The sequence below is a fragment of the Gopherus flavomarginatus genome, chromosome 1, assembly GCF_025201925.1.
Source record: "Gopherus flavomarginatus isolate rGopFla2 chromosome 1, rGopFla2.mat.asm, whole genome shotgun sequence".
Classification (NCBI taxonomy): Eukaryota; Metazoa; Chordata; order Testudines; family Testudinidae; genus Gopherus; species Gopherus flavomarginatus.
In genome coordinates, this window is record NC_066617.1 from 139,764,960 (window position 1) to 139,781,190 (window position 16,231).

Consider the following 16,231-nt stretch of genomic DNA (forward strand, 5'->3'; position numbering starts at 1 on the left):
CCATACTGGCAAAATGACTGTGTGCCTCAGTTTCCTCACTTATAAAATTTGAATAATGGGTCAGATCCTCAAGTGGTGAATGTCAATTTAGCCCCATTAAAGTCAAGGATCTCAGGGGAAACTCTGCCCCTACTGCACCCCCGGGGCCGGAGAAGCTCTATGATCCTGCCGCCACCACAGGGCTCGAGGTGTCAGCTGCCGACCCCGGTGGCAGGGCTCTTTAACAATAACGAACCCCTGGCTATAACAAATAAATGGTTTGGATCCCCAGGGGTTCATTGTAGAGAGCGTGTACTGTACTACTATAAATAGCATAATTATTTACACTTCTGATAGCATGCTAGCATAACAGAGGTCCAATCATAAATGGTTGAGATACAGTAGAATGATTTCTACTGTTAGGGATAGCCCAATTATTTCAATTTGACTCCAATGAAGATTTAAGATAAAAAGAGACCAGTAATACATTTAATATAATGCCACTCTATTATATTTTCTTTCCCTTTTTGCAGAGAGTCTCATGGCAAAATGTAGCCCCGATGCAAATGGGCACAATTCCATTAAGTTCAGTGGAGATGTACCCACTGATGCCAGTTGTGCATTTGGCTTTCAGAGCTGTATGGGAAACAAAGATGAAAAATACAGTCAGTTTTTTAGCTTTCATATAAAATATCCCTCTGTTATTCCCCCCAACCTTCAAGTCACCTTTAGAGCCAGCCCTGCTGCCCTTACTCCAAGAACACTCCTATTGAAGTAACTGAGTGTTTTGCCTGAGAGGGGACCCACTTATGGACTCTAGACTTTGGCCCTTTTTGAATAATTTCTAGCGCCACAAATTACATCATGGCTCATTCAGATGGCTGTCTGCACTAGTAGGCTCAGATGCCAACTGTAATTAAAAATGTTTAAAAAAATTACAATTCATTCATGCTGATAAATGCTTCTTACCTTGTGAACTTTCATATTGCTGAGCTGAGCAAAATGGATGCAATTTTCTTTTCACACTGCAATTCATAGACGTGTCTGGCATCATGCTGCATTTTTCCACATTAAGGGGCAAATTTGCCTGCCCTGGTGTAGAAGCAGTGGAGGGTGCAAGGACCTCCTTTCCATTCCTAAGCTCATTTGGGCTGCAGTTCAGCAAGGGACTTACGAACATGAGTAACTTTGAGCAGCTGAGTAGTACCATGGAAATCAATTAGATTAATTTCATGCTTAGTTGTGCATGTGCTTAAATATCTGGCTGAATCAGTGCTTAGGGCAGGAGGCAGCAATAACATCGCCCACAGGTACTGTGAAGGGCTAGAAGGCGAATCACTAGGTCTACATGCAGTGCTTGTGGCCTCAGCAGGGGAATATCTGTGTAATGCAAAGGAAGGACATTGACTCCCCCGCAGTACCGGCAGGAGTGCAGATTTCATCTCTTTCAAAGAGTCATGTTTCCTGATGCTGAGCAATTCACCCTATCCCCAACACCCAGGTGGCATTGGACCTAATTCAGATTTTATGTGTGTTGGTGTAAACTGGTGTATCTCCCCTCAAGTCATGGGAAAACAAATGAAGTGTAAAACAGTGGTAAAGTGAGAACAAAATCACTCCTGGTCATGCATTACAGGGGCATATTCCCTCCCTCACTGTACTTCCTCAGCCCAGCCTCCATGTAGCACTACCTGCAAGGAGCATAATTCAGCTCTGGGGTTTTGGTGGTATGTATTGAGGACACAGTTGGATATTTTAAGTTGTATAAATCATATTTTTAAATGCCTCTTTTTCTTTTATTCATTCATCCATTCAATTCCTGTTCTGGCTGTATGCATTCTTGTCTTGAAAGAAAGAGGGAAGGGTGACAGGGGATAGATCAGATCACTTGATGATTACCTGTTCTGTTCATTCCCTCAGAAGCACCTGGCACTGTCCACTGTAGGAAGACAGGATACTGGGCTAGATGGACCTTTGGTCTAACCCAGTATGGCCATTCTTATGTGTGTCAGGGGGTGCACATTGCCTTCCTGGGACAGAGCTCATCTCTGTGGGAGTCCTCTGTGAGGCAGGGGTTCTACTCCTACATGGAACTTCCTATCTCCTCCAAGGGCTGAATTGTTGCCATGGGGTTATTTCTTTCACTGATCCCCATGCAAATCTGCTCAGCACATAGGCTCATATTTGGGCTGTGCAGAGCTAGCTGGATTGGCCCTAAATGAATAATTTGTAATGAAGTATTTACATAAAGTCAGCTGGTTTGTGTGACTGAATAATCTAAGGGCCAGAACGTGAAGAGCTCCTCTTGCTGGGTGCTAAGCTCTTAAAAAAATCTGGCCACAAGTGTCACAATGCTTGGCGATTTTAGTAATCTGGTTCTTATTTAGGTATTTTAATGGGAGCTGACCTCTTTTTAAAAAAACCTGACCCAAATCAGTACACTGCACGATTTCAGTAATGCTTTCAGAGGCTTCTTGAAACTGATGCACTGAATCGCCCTTATTATTTCACATTTTGAATCCACTACAGCGACACCCAGCATGAAATAATAACAACAATCTGTTCAGTATCTGGTTAAACATGCCTGGTGGCCATCCTCAGAAGTCCTGTGCATGGCTGATAAAAGAACCCAGAGAGAATATTGCAAAAAAAAATCTTTGTTTTTATGTTAATGTAGATTAATTGTAATACTCTGCAGTTTACACTTGAAGGGCTTGATCCTGCAAGGTGCTGAAGTCAACTGAAATGTATAAACAATTGTGTGATGTATTTTCAGAAGTTTACAGAAGACCTATCTAAAGGTGGGAGGGTGTATGGAGAGAGGAAGAACCTTATGAAAAGGATGGCCTTGTGGTAAAGTTTTGGAGTGGGGAATGGGGGTTAGGACATTTAAATTCACTTCCTGTCTCCCCCTGGCCCCCAACAAAAAAAAATGTATAACCTTGGGTAAGCTATCTTGAACCTGATTCAAGAAGTTACTTCAGCATGTGCTTTAAACATTTAAGCAGTCCCACTGAAGTCAGTGGAACTACTCACATACTTAAAGTTAAGCAGTTGCTTAAATACTTTGCTGAATGAGGACCTTAAATGTTTGTGCCTCAGTTTCTCCATCCATGAAATGGGAATAGCAGTACTTTATTTCAAAGGGTGTGGTGAGAATAAATTCATTAAGACCTGATTCACATTTATACAAGGGTCAGGAGGTGTATAAGGGGCCTTACTGTAAATGAGAATCAGGCCCCAATTAATTTATCCTTCCAACATCATTACTATTAACAAGGGAGCCACATGTTATAGTGATGGGGGTCATAGGAGTAGAGAGAGATTGGGGAAGATCCTCAACTGTGTAAACTAGCAGAATTACCCCCTGAGCATCTGGTTCATTTAACAGTGCAGGTAGGTGCCTCGATATGTGTCGCTGCCAAATACACTTTAAATGAAATAATAGGCAGAAATGTGCAGAAGTAAGAAGAAAAAAAGTATGCTGTATGTTTTCCTAGTGTCACTCAGTGCAGAATAAAATATATGATAAAACCACATTAACCCTAATGATACAGTTTTTGCTTTTGCTTGAGACTACTGAAAGACAGTTACATATTTATCTATTGCTTTTGTGGTGTTTTATGTTATACTGTGGTTATTTATTTATTTATTTATTTTGCAGAGGTACCAAAAACAGAGAAGACCTTTGAAGAGAGGCTAATTTTGAAGGCTTTCCTATTGAAGTTTGTGAACTCTTATGCACCAATTTTTTATGTTGCCTTTTTTAAAGGAAGGTAGGATGAATTTACATCATTGATTTATTATTAATGGCCCCATGTTGCAGGCTACTGATGGCTACTAAGGCCATTAAAAGGTCTGGAATGGCCATCTTAGTACCCAATATGGCAGACTAACCCAGGAGGGAGTGGGTCAGGTTGGTCTGGATAGATTGCTGTGGGGTGAGAGGTCCTTAGGTGGACTCATGGTCAGTTTTGCTCCTCTATAGTTGTGGTTTCCTATACATGCAGAATCCACTGCCTACCAGAACCTGATGGTCCATAATGTAGCAGATGGAGATCTTAGAGTGATTGTTTGTAAACAATGTTTTAAGTATGTATGTATTTCTGAATTCTACGTGAATAACGTAGCTGAAGTTGAAGTATCTTAGATCAAATTACCTACCGTCCTCAAGGCACGGGATCGATGTCCGCAGCTCCCCATGTCGACTCCGCTACCGCCATTCGGGTTGGTGGAGTTCCGGGATCGATAGGAGCTCGTTTGGGGATCGATATATCGTGTCTAGATGAGACGCGATATATCGATCCCCGAGAAATCGATTGCTACTCCCCGATACAGCGGGTAGTAAAGACGTAGCCCTAGTTAGATTCATGTCATTGTTGTGCTCCTTTTATGTTTTAGAAACTGTTCATCTATACGTTAAGCTCTTTGGGGCAGGGACCATCTTTTTGTCCTGTGTTTTATACTTCACCTCACGCAGTGGGGCTCTGATCCATGACTAGGACTTCTATACACTGTAGCAATACATATAATAAATAATAATATATTCTGAACTAATGCCTGTGGATGCCATCAATTAAAAAAAATCACACTTTTGTCTGCAAATATTTTACTTACAGTTTTGAGAAGTATTATCTAAGGCAGTTCTAAAAGGCATGGGAGAAAAATATTTTTTAAACATTGTATTTAACAGACCTTTGTGAGTAGTCATTTTCAGTGTATATATTCAGAATAGCCCAGGTACTGAAACCCCTTACACATGTAAGTTACTTTGCTCATTAGGTCTACTCAAATACATTAAGTTATTCATGTGTAACAGTTTGCAGGATCAGGGCCTCGGTCAATTTTCCCATATGTTTGTGTGGGTTTTAACCAGGCGAGGGGAAAAAAAACATTTTAATAAATAGGAAAAGGTGATTTCAAAACTGCAGAAATTGTCAGGGAGACTCAGGGACAGGTACAATATTTGAAACTCAGTTTAGTTAATTTATCTGAAATTGACAATGTTTTTTTTAAAAAAAAATGTTAAAATAGTTAATTTGAAATGTATTTTAAAATTGGCTACTGTGTTTATGCAGTAATTTTTGTGAGGATAATTTTAATGCATTCTTTTTTCATCATTTCATATATTTTTATTACTTTCAGGTTTGTTGGCCGACCTGGTAGTTATGTATATGTGTTTGATGGTTACCGAATGGAAGAGGCAAGTACAGATGGAATTCAAACAGAAAACATAGATAAAAAAGAAACATGGATGAGAGTGCCTTTCTAAGGAGTCCAGCTAACAGCTGAAAAAAACCTACCACATTTACCAGCATTCTATGCCTTCCAAGAAAAGAAAAGAAAACTCAAAACAAAATTCAGTCCCAATAATCTGTCTGTTTCAGATACTTATATGGCCCCCATCATCATAGTATCTGAGTGCCTCACACTATTGTGGTCTATTTATTTTCACAGCAACTCTGTAAGGTAGTACAGCGCTATCATCTCCATTTTACACATGGGAAATTGAGACAGAGAGAGATGAAGTCCTAAGCGCTGACTTTTAGGGTACGACTACACTACCCACTGGATCGGCGGGTAGCGATCGATCTATCAGGGATTGATTTATCACAGGTAGTGTAGACACAATAAATCCATCCCCGATCACTCTCCCGTCAACTGCTGAACTCCAGCAGTGCGAGAGACAGAAGCAAAGTCGATGGGGGAGCCGCGGCCATCGATCCAGGGCCGCGAGGACGTGAAGTAAGTAATTTTAATGTGATCTAAGATACGTCGACTTCAGCTAAGCTATTCTCATAGCTGAAGTTGCATATCTTAGATTGACACCTCCCCAAAGTGTAGACCAGGTCTAGTTTTCCCTTGGGGTGCTCAACCTCCGCTCTGCCCTGAGGCCCCACTCCTGCTCTGCTCCCCCGAGGACATATCCTTACTCCACCTCTTCCTGCCCCCACTCCAGTCTCTCTCGCACCTGCCATCCGCTGATCTTTGCCCTTCCCCAAGCATTTCCCCCAGCCACCTAAGGAACTGATCGACAGTGCCACTGAACATTGTGGCTAGTGGGTGCTGAGCACCCACTTTTTTTTCCATGAGTGGGTGACTTGCCCATGGTCACACATGAAATCTGTGGCAGAGCAGTGGCTTGAGCCCAACGACTAGATTTGTGCCCTAACCATTAGACAATCCTTCCCCTCAAAAAATCTGGAAAAAAATAGCTATAGGATCTTGCCACTTTGTCCTTCTAGACCTGATCAACGCTGCAAACACTTTATGCTTCACTTTAAGCAGGTATTGGAAGTCCCTTTAAGTCAATCAAATTAATCCAGTACTTAAAGTAAAGCACACATACAAGTTTGCAAGATCAGGGCCTTTGTTGGTATCTTTCCAATATGAGGAAAAAAAGCAATCAAATGAATACTGTTGATTATTAAATTAAATGTATAGTAAATATTTTAAAGGAATATACAGTAGTCCCAGAGTTCAATATGCTTTTTCAGAGTTCCATACATGTTTTCAGAGTGATTTCATTGGTGAAGCACAAATATATGGTTATGAATAGAATTGGAATGACTGATGGATTTGGTGCTCTGAAATATTTTGATTCTATGTTGGTGTGGGTTCATATAAATATATGTAGTCTTTGCAAGCTTGTACTTTTAGAATATTGTAAGCTCTTTGGTAGTCTTTGTCTTTTTCCCCCACCTGTGGTTGTAAAGCACCTACCACAGTTAGTCCTGGTCCCTAACTGGGGCTCCTAGGTGCTACTGTAATACAAATAAATTATAATAATAATAAATATTGTGTAGCAACTAAAGTATGTGTGCTTTTATAGTGAGGAACATTATAGTATATATTCGTGAAGCAGTCTATTGGAAATGGATCCTTTGAATAGGAAACAATATTTTACAGTTTCTTAATAATTCGATATTTTGATCTTTCCATATATTTATGAAAGTTTTTTTTGGGGGGGAGTTAAGGTTGATTCCTTCAACTGTTAATTTCCAGGTCTTTTAATGTTTAGGACAGTGGTTCCGAAACTTGGTTTGTGGTTTTTTCAAGGTAAGCCCCTGGTGGGCCTCAAGACACTTTGTTTACCTGAGCGTCCATAGGTATGGCTGCTCGCAGCTCCCAGTGGCTGCGGTTTGCCGTTTCCGGCCAATGAGAGCTGCAGGAAGCAGTAGCCCAGCCCACGCTGCTTCTCATAGCTCCCATTGGCCGGGAACAGCGAACTGCGGCCACTGGGAGCTGCAAGCGGCCATACCTGCGAACGCTCAAGTAAACAACATGCCACCAGGGGCTTACCCTGAACAAGCTGCAAACCAAGTTTGGGAACCACTGGTTTAGGATCTTTAAAAGGTATATAATTTTTGTTTACTATATCTTTTGGATTCGAATTAAACTTTACTGAAAAACGTTTTGAAAATTTTGGCTCAGAACTTTAAAAGTCCTTTTCTAGTTCCCTGCCACACACCCTCAGAAAAAGATCCTGGTAAAATTCTACCCCAGGATGAGACCTGACATGAAATTTAAGAAGTATTGGTTTCCTTGGAATTGGCAAAGTTACATGGGGGAATTGAAAATCAGGCTCATAATGCAAAGTTAATTTCAACATTAGTTGTAAAGCAGCAATCACTGCTTCCTCGTGCCTTTGTCATAATTCACTAACAGTTTGTGCTTTTCCTTAAATTACAGTGTGCTCCAGGAGGCTGTTTGATGGAACTCTGTATTCAGCTGAGCATCATTATGCTTGGAAAGCAACTTATTCAGAATAATCTGTTTGAAATTGGAATCCCGTATGTATTTCAACCTTTTCTGTTACCATGCACTTTGTTCCTACAAGATTGTAAATTAAAGACTTGATCCTTCTTCCACTGAATGAGAGTTTTGCCATTGACTTTAATGAGCCCTAATTGAATATACTTAAGATGATGATAAATCACGCTTCTGGTTGTGGTGAAATGATCTGGCTGTATTTTACCTTAAATAATTGGCTATATCTGCAGTAAATGGATTAAAGAAAATGTCTGAATATATTGAAGAATTGATATAAATTAACTTTAGAAACCTCAGGAAAGTAGGAAAGATATGATTGATCTCTTGGGAAGTTTTAAAGAAGCTTTCAGAGTAGCCGCATTGAATACAAATGGATATGAAATGGGGGTGAGGGAAGCAATGGCTGATATAAGATCTAAAAATGGGTTATTTGATCTATACTATTTTGTGGATTTATACATGAAACCTACATGTTTTTAATGTGCCCTTCACTGTATGATTTTGTAACTAGACTATGGAGAAGATGGTGACAGGCTATTTAGCAGCTTTCTTACTATAGTGAGCTTATACATGGAGGCGAATTTTGCATCATGTTTTGAATGTGGCAAGAACTCTGTCTTAGTATATCTTGGTGGGTCTGCAGCCAAGAGTCATCACTGAGAATGTCTTACTGCTGAGTCTTGTGAATTTTACCCTTACTTCTTTCAACTTCATTGTCCCTGTTGGTGATAGCATTCTCTGAGGTGTGTGGGGATGTTGGTTGTCTTGATGTGTAGGTTCTGTAGGGCTTACTACAGTGTCTGATCCTGCTCCACTGAACTCAGTGTGAGTTTTTCCGTTGATGTGGGTGGGTTCTGGATGAGACCCTTACTGAGGGTTCTGAAGAAGAGGAGGACTAGAATCTTGATGGGAGATGCACAATGGGGTGTCATGGAAATACATTTGAAAATTGGGCCCTTTTCCCTGGAAATAATTTTTACTGTTAAAGTGGAAGAAAAAAATATGAACATGTATTATGCATGGCTTTACCCTTCTGAAGTTAAGGTTTATTGAGGAGGTCTGTTTTCTGCCTAAAGACTCTTGGGGTTTATAGCATAACTTGAGGAAAAAGGTGGTTAAATTGCTCCAGAAGACTTACACGTTGGTGGCTTAAAGCTTTCTCAGTGTGAATCTGATCTGATTTTTTGATCTCCCTCTTCTAATTCTTACTGCTATGGGTTGTTTAAGGGCAGGCGGTTATGAAGTTATAAATACTGCATTTATTATCTTTGATTCATGGAAGTGGAGACTGATCCAGTCAAAATATAGGGCTACTGTCAGAATATTTCTCAATCTGCTGAATGCACTGCTCAGTGCAAGAATGTGACAGCCTCATTCCACTTGTTTCTTCTCCCTCGCCAACAACCTGCAGTGACCTCAGTTTAAAACTGAAATATGTATTAAATAAAAACAAGCTTGCTTTACTTCTCCTCTTCCCAGAGGAATACCACTGCTGTCTTGTTATTTTGATGCTGACAAGCCTTTTCTGTCTGTTCATAAATTATATGAAGCCACACCCTGTCCCATTCTCACCCAGATTAACAGGAACCTCTCTGCCCCTCCAGTCCAACTCAGCTGGCTCCCTTCTGTACCCTATTACCTCTAATCCACTCATGGATTTCTTCATTGGAACTGTGTGGGAAATGGATTTTCTGTCCTGCAAAATATCAAGATTTCAAAAAAACGAATTAGTCTCAAATTGGAACTAATGTGTTTTTTTTTTAAATCCTCAATCAGTGTAATGTTGTGAAAAATGTTGGTTTTGTTGAAACAGCTTTTTCCAACCAAAGACTGTTTTGATGAATATTTTCAGACTCTCTCCACTCTTCATGGGTGCTCTCTTACCTCCCACTCATCTTTCTTGTTAGATCATCCCTTCTCCACCAGAAGGTCTTTCTTTTGTTTCCCCTAACTCCCTCTGCCCTCCGTACTGTCCACTGTCCTCATTTCTCTTCTCCTCCTGCACTAGGAATGTTCCGTAAGGACCAATCCTACAGAGGCAGCGAGATGGAATAAATGGACATCTCTCACTCCAGTGACTTCTGTCCTCTGCTCTGTGCCTGTCTTGAGGAGAAAGAGATCCCAAGAAAACAGTGCTAATTCTCTCACCGGCTCTCAGCACTCCACTCAGGGTTAGTGATTGTGCTGCCACTGAGTCACCCTGGTATTGAATGTAGCAGAAATAACTTTTCTATAGGTATTATGAACCAGACTTCTATAATGGGAATATAATTATCTATTAAATTCTGTGGAATGATTCATAACACCTATAGAAAGGGTTTAATTCCCTATTGAATTATGTAGGTTCTCAGAGATATTTCTATATAACTCTATTGGTTTCATTGCCATTAAAGCCCATAGAGGTTTTCCAAAAGGGCAGTGTAGGCTTCTGTTTCCTTGCAAAAGGTTGTGAAGCATCAGTCTCATTTGCTGCCTCTTTCATTCAAAGAAACAGGAATAATTGAAGGGCGTGTACACAGGAGCGGCGCCAGAGTTTCTGAGGCCCTAGGCGGACAGCCATTTCGCCGCCCCCTGCGGGTCCAGTGGACCTACCGCAGTCATGCCGGCGGACGGTCCGCTGCTGGAAAGGCTCCGGTGGAGCTGCCGCAATGATGCTGGCGAGCGGTCCGCTGGTCTAAAGGCTCCGGTGGACCTGCCGCAGGGATGACTGTGGTAGGTCTGCCGGAGCCTTTAGACCAGCGCACTGTCCACCGAAATGACTGCGGCAGCTCCACCAGAGCCTTTCCAAAGGCGGACCGTCCACCGGCATGACTGCGGCAAGTCCACTGGACCCGCGTGCCGCACCCCCAGCAAAATAGCGCCCCCTAATAATTCTGGCGCCCTAGGTCGCCTAAATGGTAGCGCCGGCCCTGCCTGTACAGCTGAACAGGTTATGGGCTGGATACACATGACACCCACCCAGAGCCTTCTCCTTCAACATGAACATTCCCATGGTCAGAAATGCCTGATTGACATCTTATCCGCAGTTAGTGCCAGTTGCAGAATTCAGACGTTAGGTTTCATGTGTCAGCTGTGCTTTGTGCAGAGTCATTAGAACAAATTTTAAGCTGTTCCTAATGCTTCTCTGGAGAAACTGCTCCTTGGCTATGGTAGATGTGACTTTCTGGTATTCTCTGCCTTCCTGTGATTTGTTTTTCCATTTCTGCATCCAAGAATATCAAAACGGCTAGAGCTATGTCATGGCTTTGGAATTATGGGATGCTCAGCATTCTTGAATTGCAGCAAAGTGCTTCGTGTGGCAGGAATTCACAAGTTTAACAGATACAAATATGTCACAATTCACTTAGAGGTGTCACATCCCATAATTCTCTTCTCATGGCACAGAAATTGCTGAAGGGTTTGAGAACCTCGAATTCAGTTGAAACTCCTTTTCACCAATTTTATATTCTCCACCTTCACTGCAAAATTCCATATGGCTATTTTATTATTCTCTATCCCTGACCCTGTGATAAATGCTTATGGTGAAATCCTGGTCCCACTGACTTCAGTGGGAGTTCTGAGTGCACAACGGGGGGCTGGATTGGACTGTAAATTTGTGACAATCTCAGAGATTAAAAGTCCTTCGCACACACCCCCAAAATTCCCTCCATTTGAAGGAGTGAACAGATCACAGGAAGCTGACTGTAGCAAATGCAGGACCCTCATGCCTCCTTCCCCAAAGCAGCAAACACAGTTACACAAAAGGACACAGAAACTTTTAGTCCCCACACTCTGCCACCAGATACAATGTGCTTGAAATACCTGATCCAGTAGCCTCTCTGTCCATCACTCTAGATGAGGAACAGCAGCAGCAGTTGGGAGAAGGCTTCACAGCCTCCTGACATCAGTAATCCCTCATCTCTGACACTTGGACTCTGGATTTTTCCACTCTGGATTTTTACCCTCTTCTTTCCTGTGTTGCGGTTAATTTTTGGTCTCCATTTTTGGCTGTCTCCACTCACCTTTTTCTACAATTTGCCAGCAGATGCTTCACTACTAGCTCCACTGGTGGTAGCAGTGGTAGACAGTGCACTAGTGTTTTACCACTTTAATGTTGCTGAGCCCATGTCTAAAATGGCACAGCAGTGAAAACACCAGCAGCTGTTCTGCAATAGCTCTCCCACTGATGGAGCTGTACTGGTGGTTGTGCAATTGAAGACAAAGACTAGTGAAGGCAAGGCTTTATCCTGCCCCTCTCCTAACTCTGCATCTTTTCAGCTGCCTGTTGTTTCTCTCCTCTTCTCTTTACTCACTTCCCTGTCTTAATCCAAAATTTATTTTCTCTTCCCCACTCTAACAGTCACTGAGTGTCCTCTCCATAAAAATACCCCTAAAGCTATTTTTGTTATCTAAATAAAACAACCATATAATCACATATGTTTTAAAAAGAGACCTGCTACAAACATGCTGTGTGCCTGCTTCCACCCTCTTCACTTTACTGTATGCTGTTATCTCTTTACCCTGCTTTTATCTTCAGAGCTTGTGAGCTCTTTAGAGCCAGGACTGTCCTGAGTGCCCTTAACTTCCATTTAAGGTGCTCGTTTCCTCGAATAATTGCATTCTTACTTCTGATAGTAGGAAACAGATAATACTGGCTAGAACCAAGCCTAGTGGGAAAGGATCTGTGCATTCTCTCCTGTTCTGCTCTGCCCTAGCTGTTCAGACCTGACCAGCACTGGACAACTGCAACGCTACAGCTATCTCCTCTAAATCTCATCTTTCTCCTAAACAGATCTGACTCTGATCACCTGCTCATCTCCTTTCATGGGAGCATGGAGCTTCCCTCATTGTGCCTCTTAGCCACAAAGCATCTCAAAGTCTTTCTTGGCCAGTCCATAATCTGGCTCACGGTACACAAGAAGATAAAACAGACCAGATGAACTTTCCTTGCTTTTCCATTGTTTTTAGCTTGATTTTAAAATATTGATCTTTTGGATCATTATAGAAAATGTTTCTCACAAGCATACCAATAGAGTTTATTTGGTTTTAACAGTGCAATCACCTGTGCAGCTATGGAGTTCTGCAAAACTCATTTTTACTCCTCTGCTGTGGCGCAGCTGGATAATAACCCTGACAATGTCTATTCAATGCAAATCCCTGTCTTTTGTTCCTTTAATTTCCTGACACATTTCTGGTTGGTCTGAAATTTCACATGCTTGGGTACGACACAAAAGTGCATTTTTGTGAAAAGCTGGAGTAGAATCCTTTTGGCTTTTTTTCAGCTGATCATTTCAAAATAAATCATAAATAAAAACACTCTTTGAGGCTTAAGTTAAAAATTGTTCAAGCTTCCAAGCTTCATGCTTGTCATGAGGATAGTTCATAGTGAGAAATAGTCACAATTGTAAATTAAAAGAAAGAAAGAAAGGTAATTAAAATAATTCTCAGTGACTGAGTACTGGGTTTAGTGCATTCCCAGCAAACATTTTAAAAAATCAACTATTGTTTTACTTACAGAGTTCCCAACTGAGCTACAGAAATGCATTACACTCCAAGGCACAACTCTCTAGTGCTGCAGCTAGAGGATTAGATCACACATATATAGACTTCACGTGTAAACACATCCAAACTTAATGTCAACAGCCTCACACCACCATTGGAATAACAATAAGAGTGCTGCTCCTTATATGGAACTTTTCATCTGTAGATGTCAAAGCATTTTACAAAGGAGGGGTCAGAGTAATTATCCCCATTTTGCAGATGGGTAAATCGAGGCACATAGCAGTGATATTCACATGAAAACACAAAATCATGTGCACCATGGGGCAAGCACAGTTTATGTCTATCAGCAGTTGAATCCTATGCATACATGGGCTACAACACTCATTAGTCAGCATACATATTCCAGATCCATACACATATCCCTCTCATTGGAGCACACCTACATTCTTATCCTAATCTACTGTATGATCTCCAATAACATACTATGCATGGAACCTACGGTTACTCTCTCCCCTCTTGACTTTGCACAGACAGATGCTCCTATCCCCCAGTATATTCAATGGGCATGATCCTGGGCTTGGTCCTTATGTAAGTCAGGAATATCTCTATTCAAGTGGACAGTGTTCCACAGGTATTAAGGTGGCATGATATCAGAACTAGGTCAAACACTTCCTTTTCTATTAGCACAATCACACACAGTAATTAAGTGCTCTTCAATCTTATCTGCATACAGAAATAAGACGGGCATTTAAAGCACGTCATTTACTGTAGCAAAAGTAGTTACAGAATAGTAGTAGTTTTTTGTTTTTTTGTTTGTTTTTTTTTAAAGTTCACTGTCTAATGAGAACCTTTATAGCATAAGGAAATTTACCAACGATGTGCTGGAAGGACCTTCTGGGAGTTCTTTGTTTAAATTTCTCCACTGAATTGAAGGGAAGGTTCAGATCATTCTGCTGCTCCTCCTTCCCCACCCGTGCATAGTGCTGAATCACACTTGCCGTAGATGACATCCCTTGAATGTCATAAAAATACTTCAGAAGAGCAAATGTAGTGCCTTTAGCATGGACCAGTTTGCACCAACTAGAAAGCAATGTTCCTTGACTGGTTGCCCTAATTCCTTCTTATAAGGTCTTAAAAATCACACCCCATTCAAATTGCATAAACTGAATACTCTGCTTTTTATTATCATTATACCCCGTGGGCCATATCCTCAGCTGCATCTGGCACAAGGTGGCTTTTATGAGATCTTTATAGTTCTGATCCTGGGACTGATAAGGGCTGGTTCTGTCCCTGAAACAACATAGAGCAGCCTTAGGAGTCCAGCCATGTCCCCAGCATGCCCTGCGCTGGGCTGTTACAGAGCTGGCCACAGTGACTCTAAACCACACAGGAATTCCCCTTACACATGGGTAATCCCCACATTGCTTGCAGCTTCATGCCACTATGGTGGCACAAAACAGCCGTAGTATGGGCCAAGAACCTGACCTGTTTTTCAGGAACAACGAACAGACCAGTTTGCAAGGTAGCATTGTCCCCTCCTTTGGATAGAGGTTTGAAACAACAGTGTTTTTTAAAACTGGAGAACAAATAAATAGTTCCACCCACCCACACACACAATTCTCTCTGCAACACCCACATCTGGCTCAAAGGGGTTTTCACAGGCTGGGGAGGAGGGGGACTGTGAGGGCCCCTGGTTATGCCATTGGCAACACTTCATTGGAATTAATCTGGTTTTTTACTCATGCTATACATATGTGAACTGTTATCAAGTAATGTACACATTCATGAAAGACAAACTAAGAAAATGTGAGAAATCTTGCATTTGATGCTAGCCCTCGTGTATTTAGTGTCCTTAGTTTTGGAGAAAATATGTGTCTTTTACACTTTCCCATGGTTATTTTCCAGTCTTTGAAACAATATAAAGCTGTCAATGAAGTTGAAATTGAAATGCTACCTACTATTCCATGGAGATATAAAATATTCACTTATCTGTCAGATGGAGATTCATGCTACAGTGAGATATTAAACCCTTATACGTTGTACAGATGGGGCCAGGCTCTGAAACTCCTATTGCCATCCATGAGCAATTACTTGCACAGGTAATTGCACAACCTGTGGGTATGAACTGCTCACCAATGTGAGAAAGGGATTCACAATCTGGCCTAAAGGTAGTGGCACTCTATTGAGAGAAAAACCCGTATGCAGTGTGTTACAAAAAACTATTATTTAGTGATAACTTTCATATTTCCAAGTTTTCTCATGAAAGGTGGTGCATTTCTTCATGTTCCTAAACGTATTTTTTAACAAACTTGCCTATTTCAATAGTTATAATTAGACAGAGGTCAAAATCAGAACCTCAGATTCAAATTCCTTTGAATTTGGGGGGTTTGAGGGATTGTGACAGGAGCAGTCTTCTGCTCTGTCTACACAGACTCAGAGACCTTCAGTTATTAAACATCCCACAAACAGTTTATTTACATTTGTCTTCGCAGAACCTTACTGATCTATACACTATATTATTTACAGTTTCAGTTTCTTCTCAGTTCGGTGCCGAGGAGAGGGAAAAGAACTCTCTACCAGACATGCTGGAACAATTTTTTATAGTGCAGGTGCTGAGAGCCATTGAACCAAGCTGTAAACTCTGTATATGATGGAAATTACTTCAAGCCAGTGGGTGCAGTAGCACCCCCAGCGCTAGTTCCAGCAACTTTGCCCTCTACCCAGAGATCCTTCCTGGTTCTGGCTCTGCTAGCCTGCCTGTCTTCCCTTCTCTGCTGCCTTCTCTCCTGTGTTAATGTGTCAATTTGTTTTAGTCCTCCCACCCCCCGCCTATTTGAATCCATTAATTAGGCCTCTGTTAGGTCCACCCTGGGTGAATTAATTGATGTTTAAGTGGCCAGAGTGCTGGCTCAGCTGTTGATTCCCAGTATTGAGTCACAGGGAGTCAGAAAGTTCTGGGGCTAATCAAGAATTGGAAAAGTTTTTCCACTTCTGGTTG

General features: G+C 41.5%; 1 protein-coding gene across 1 annotated transcript in view; it reads left to right on the forward strand.

Annotated features, from left to right (window-relative positions):
* ANO2 (anoctamin 2) overlaps positions 1 to 16,231 on the forward strand; it is a 307,459-nt gene that overhangs the window by 263,354 nt on the left and 27,874 nt on the right. Inside the window, exons 16-18 of the mRNA XM_050965225.1 lie at positions 3,644 to 3,755; positions 5,125 to 5,182; positions 7,672 to 7,772. Coding sequence (XP_050821182.1) covers positions 3,644 to 3,755; positions 5,125 to 5,182; positions 7,672 to 7,772 — 271 coding nt within the window. The remainder of the gene's footprint in view (positions 1 to 3,643; positions 3,756 to 5,124; positions 5,183 to 7,671; positions 7,773 to 16,231) is intronic.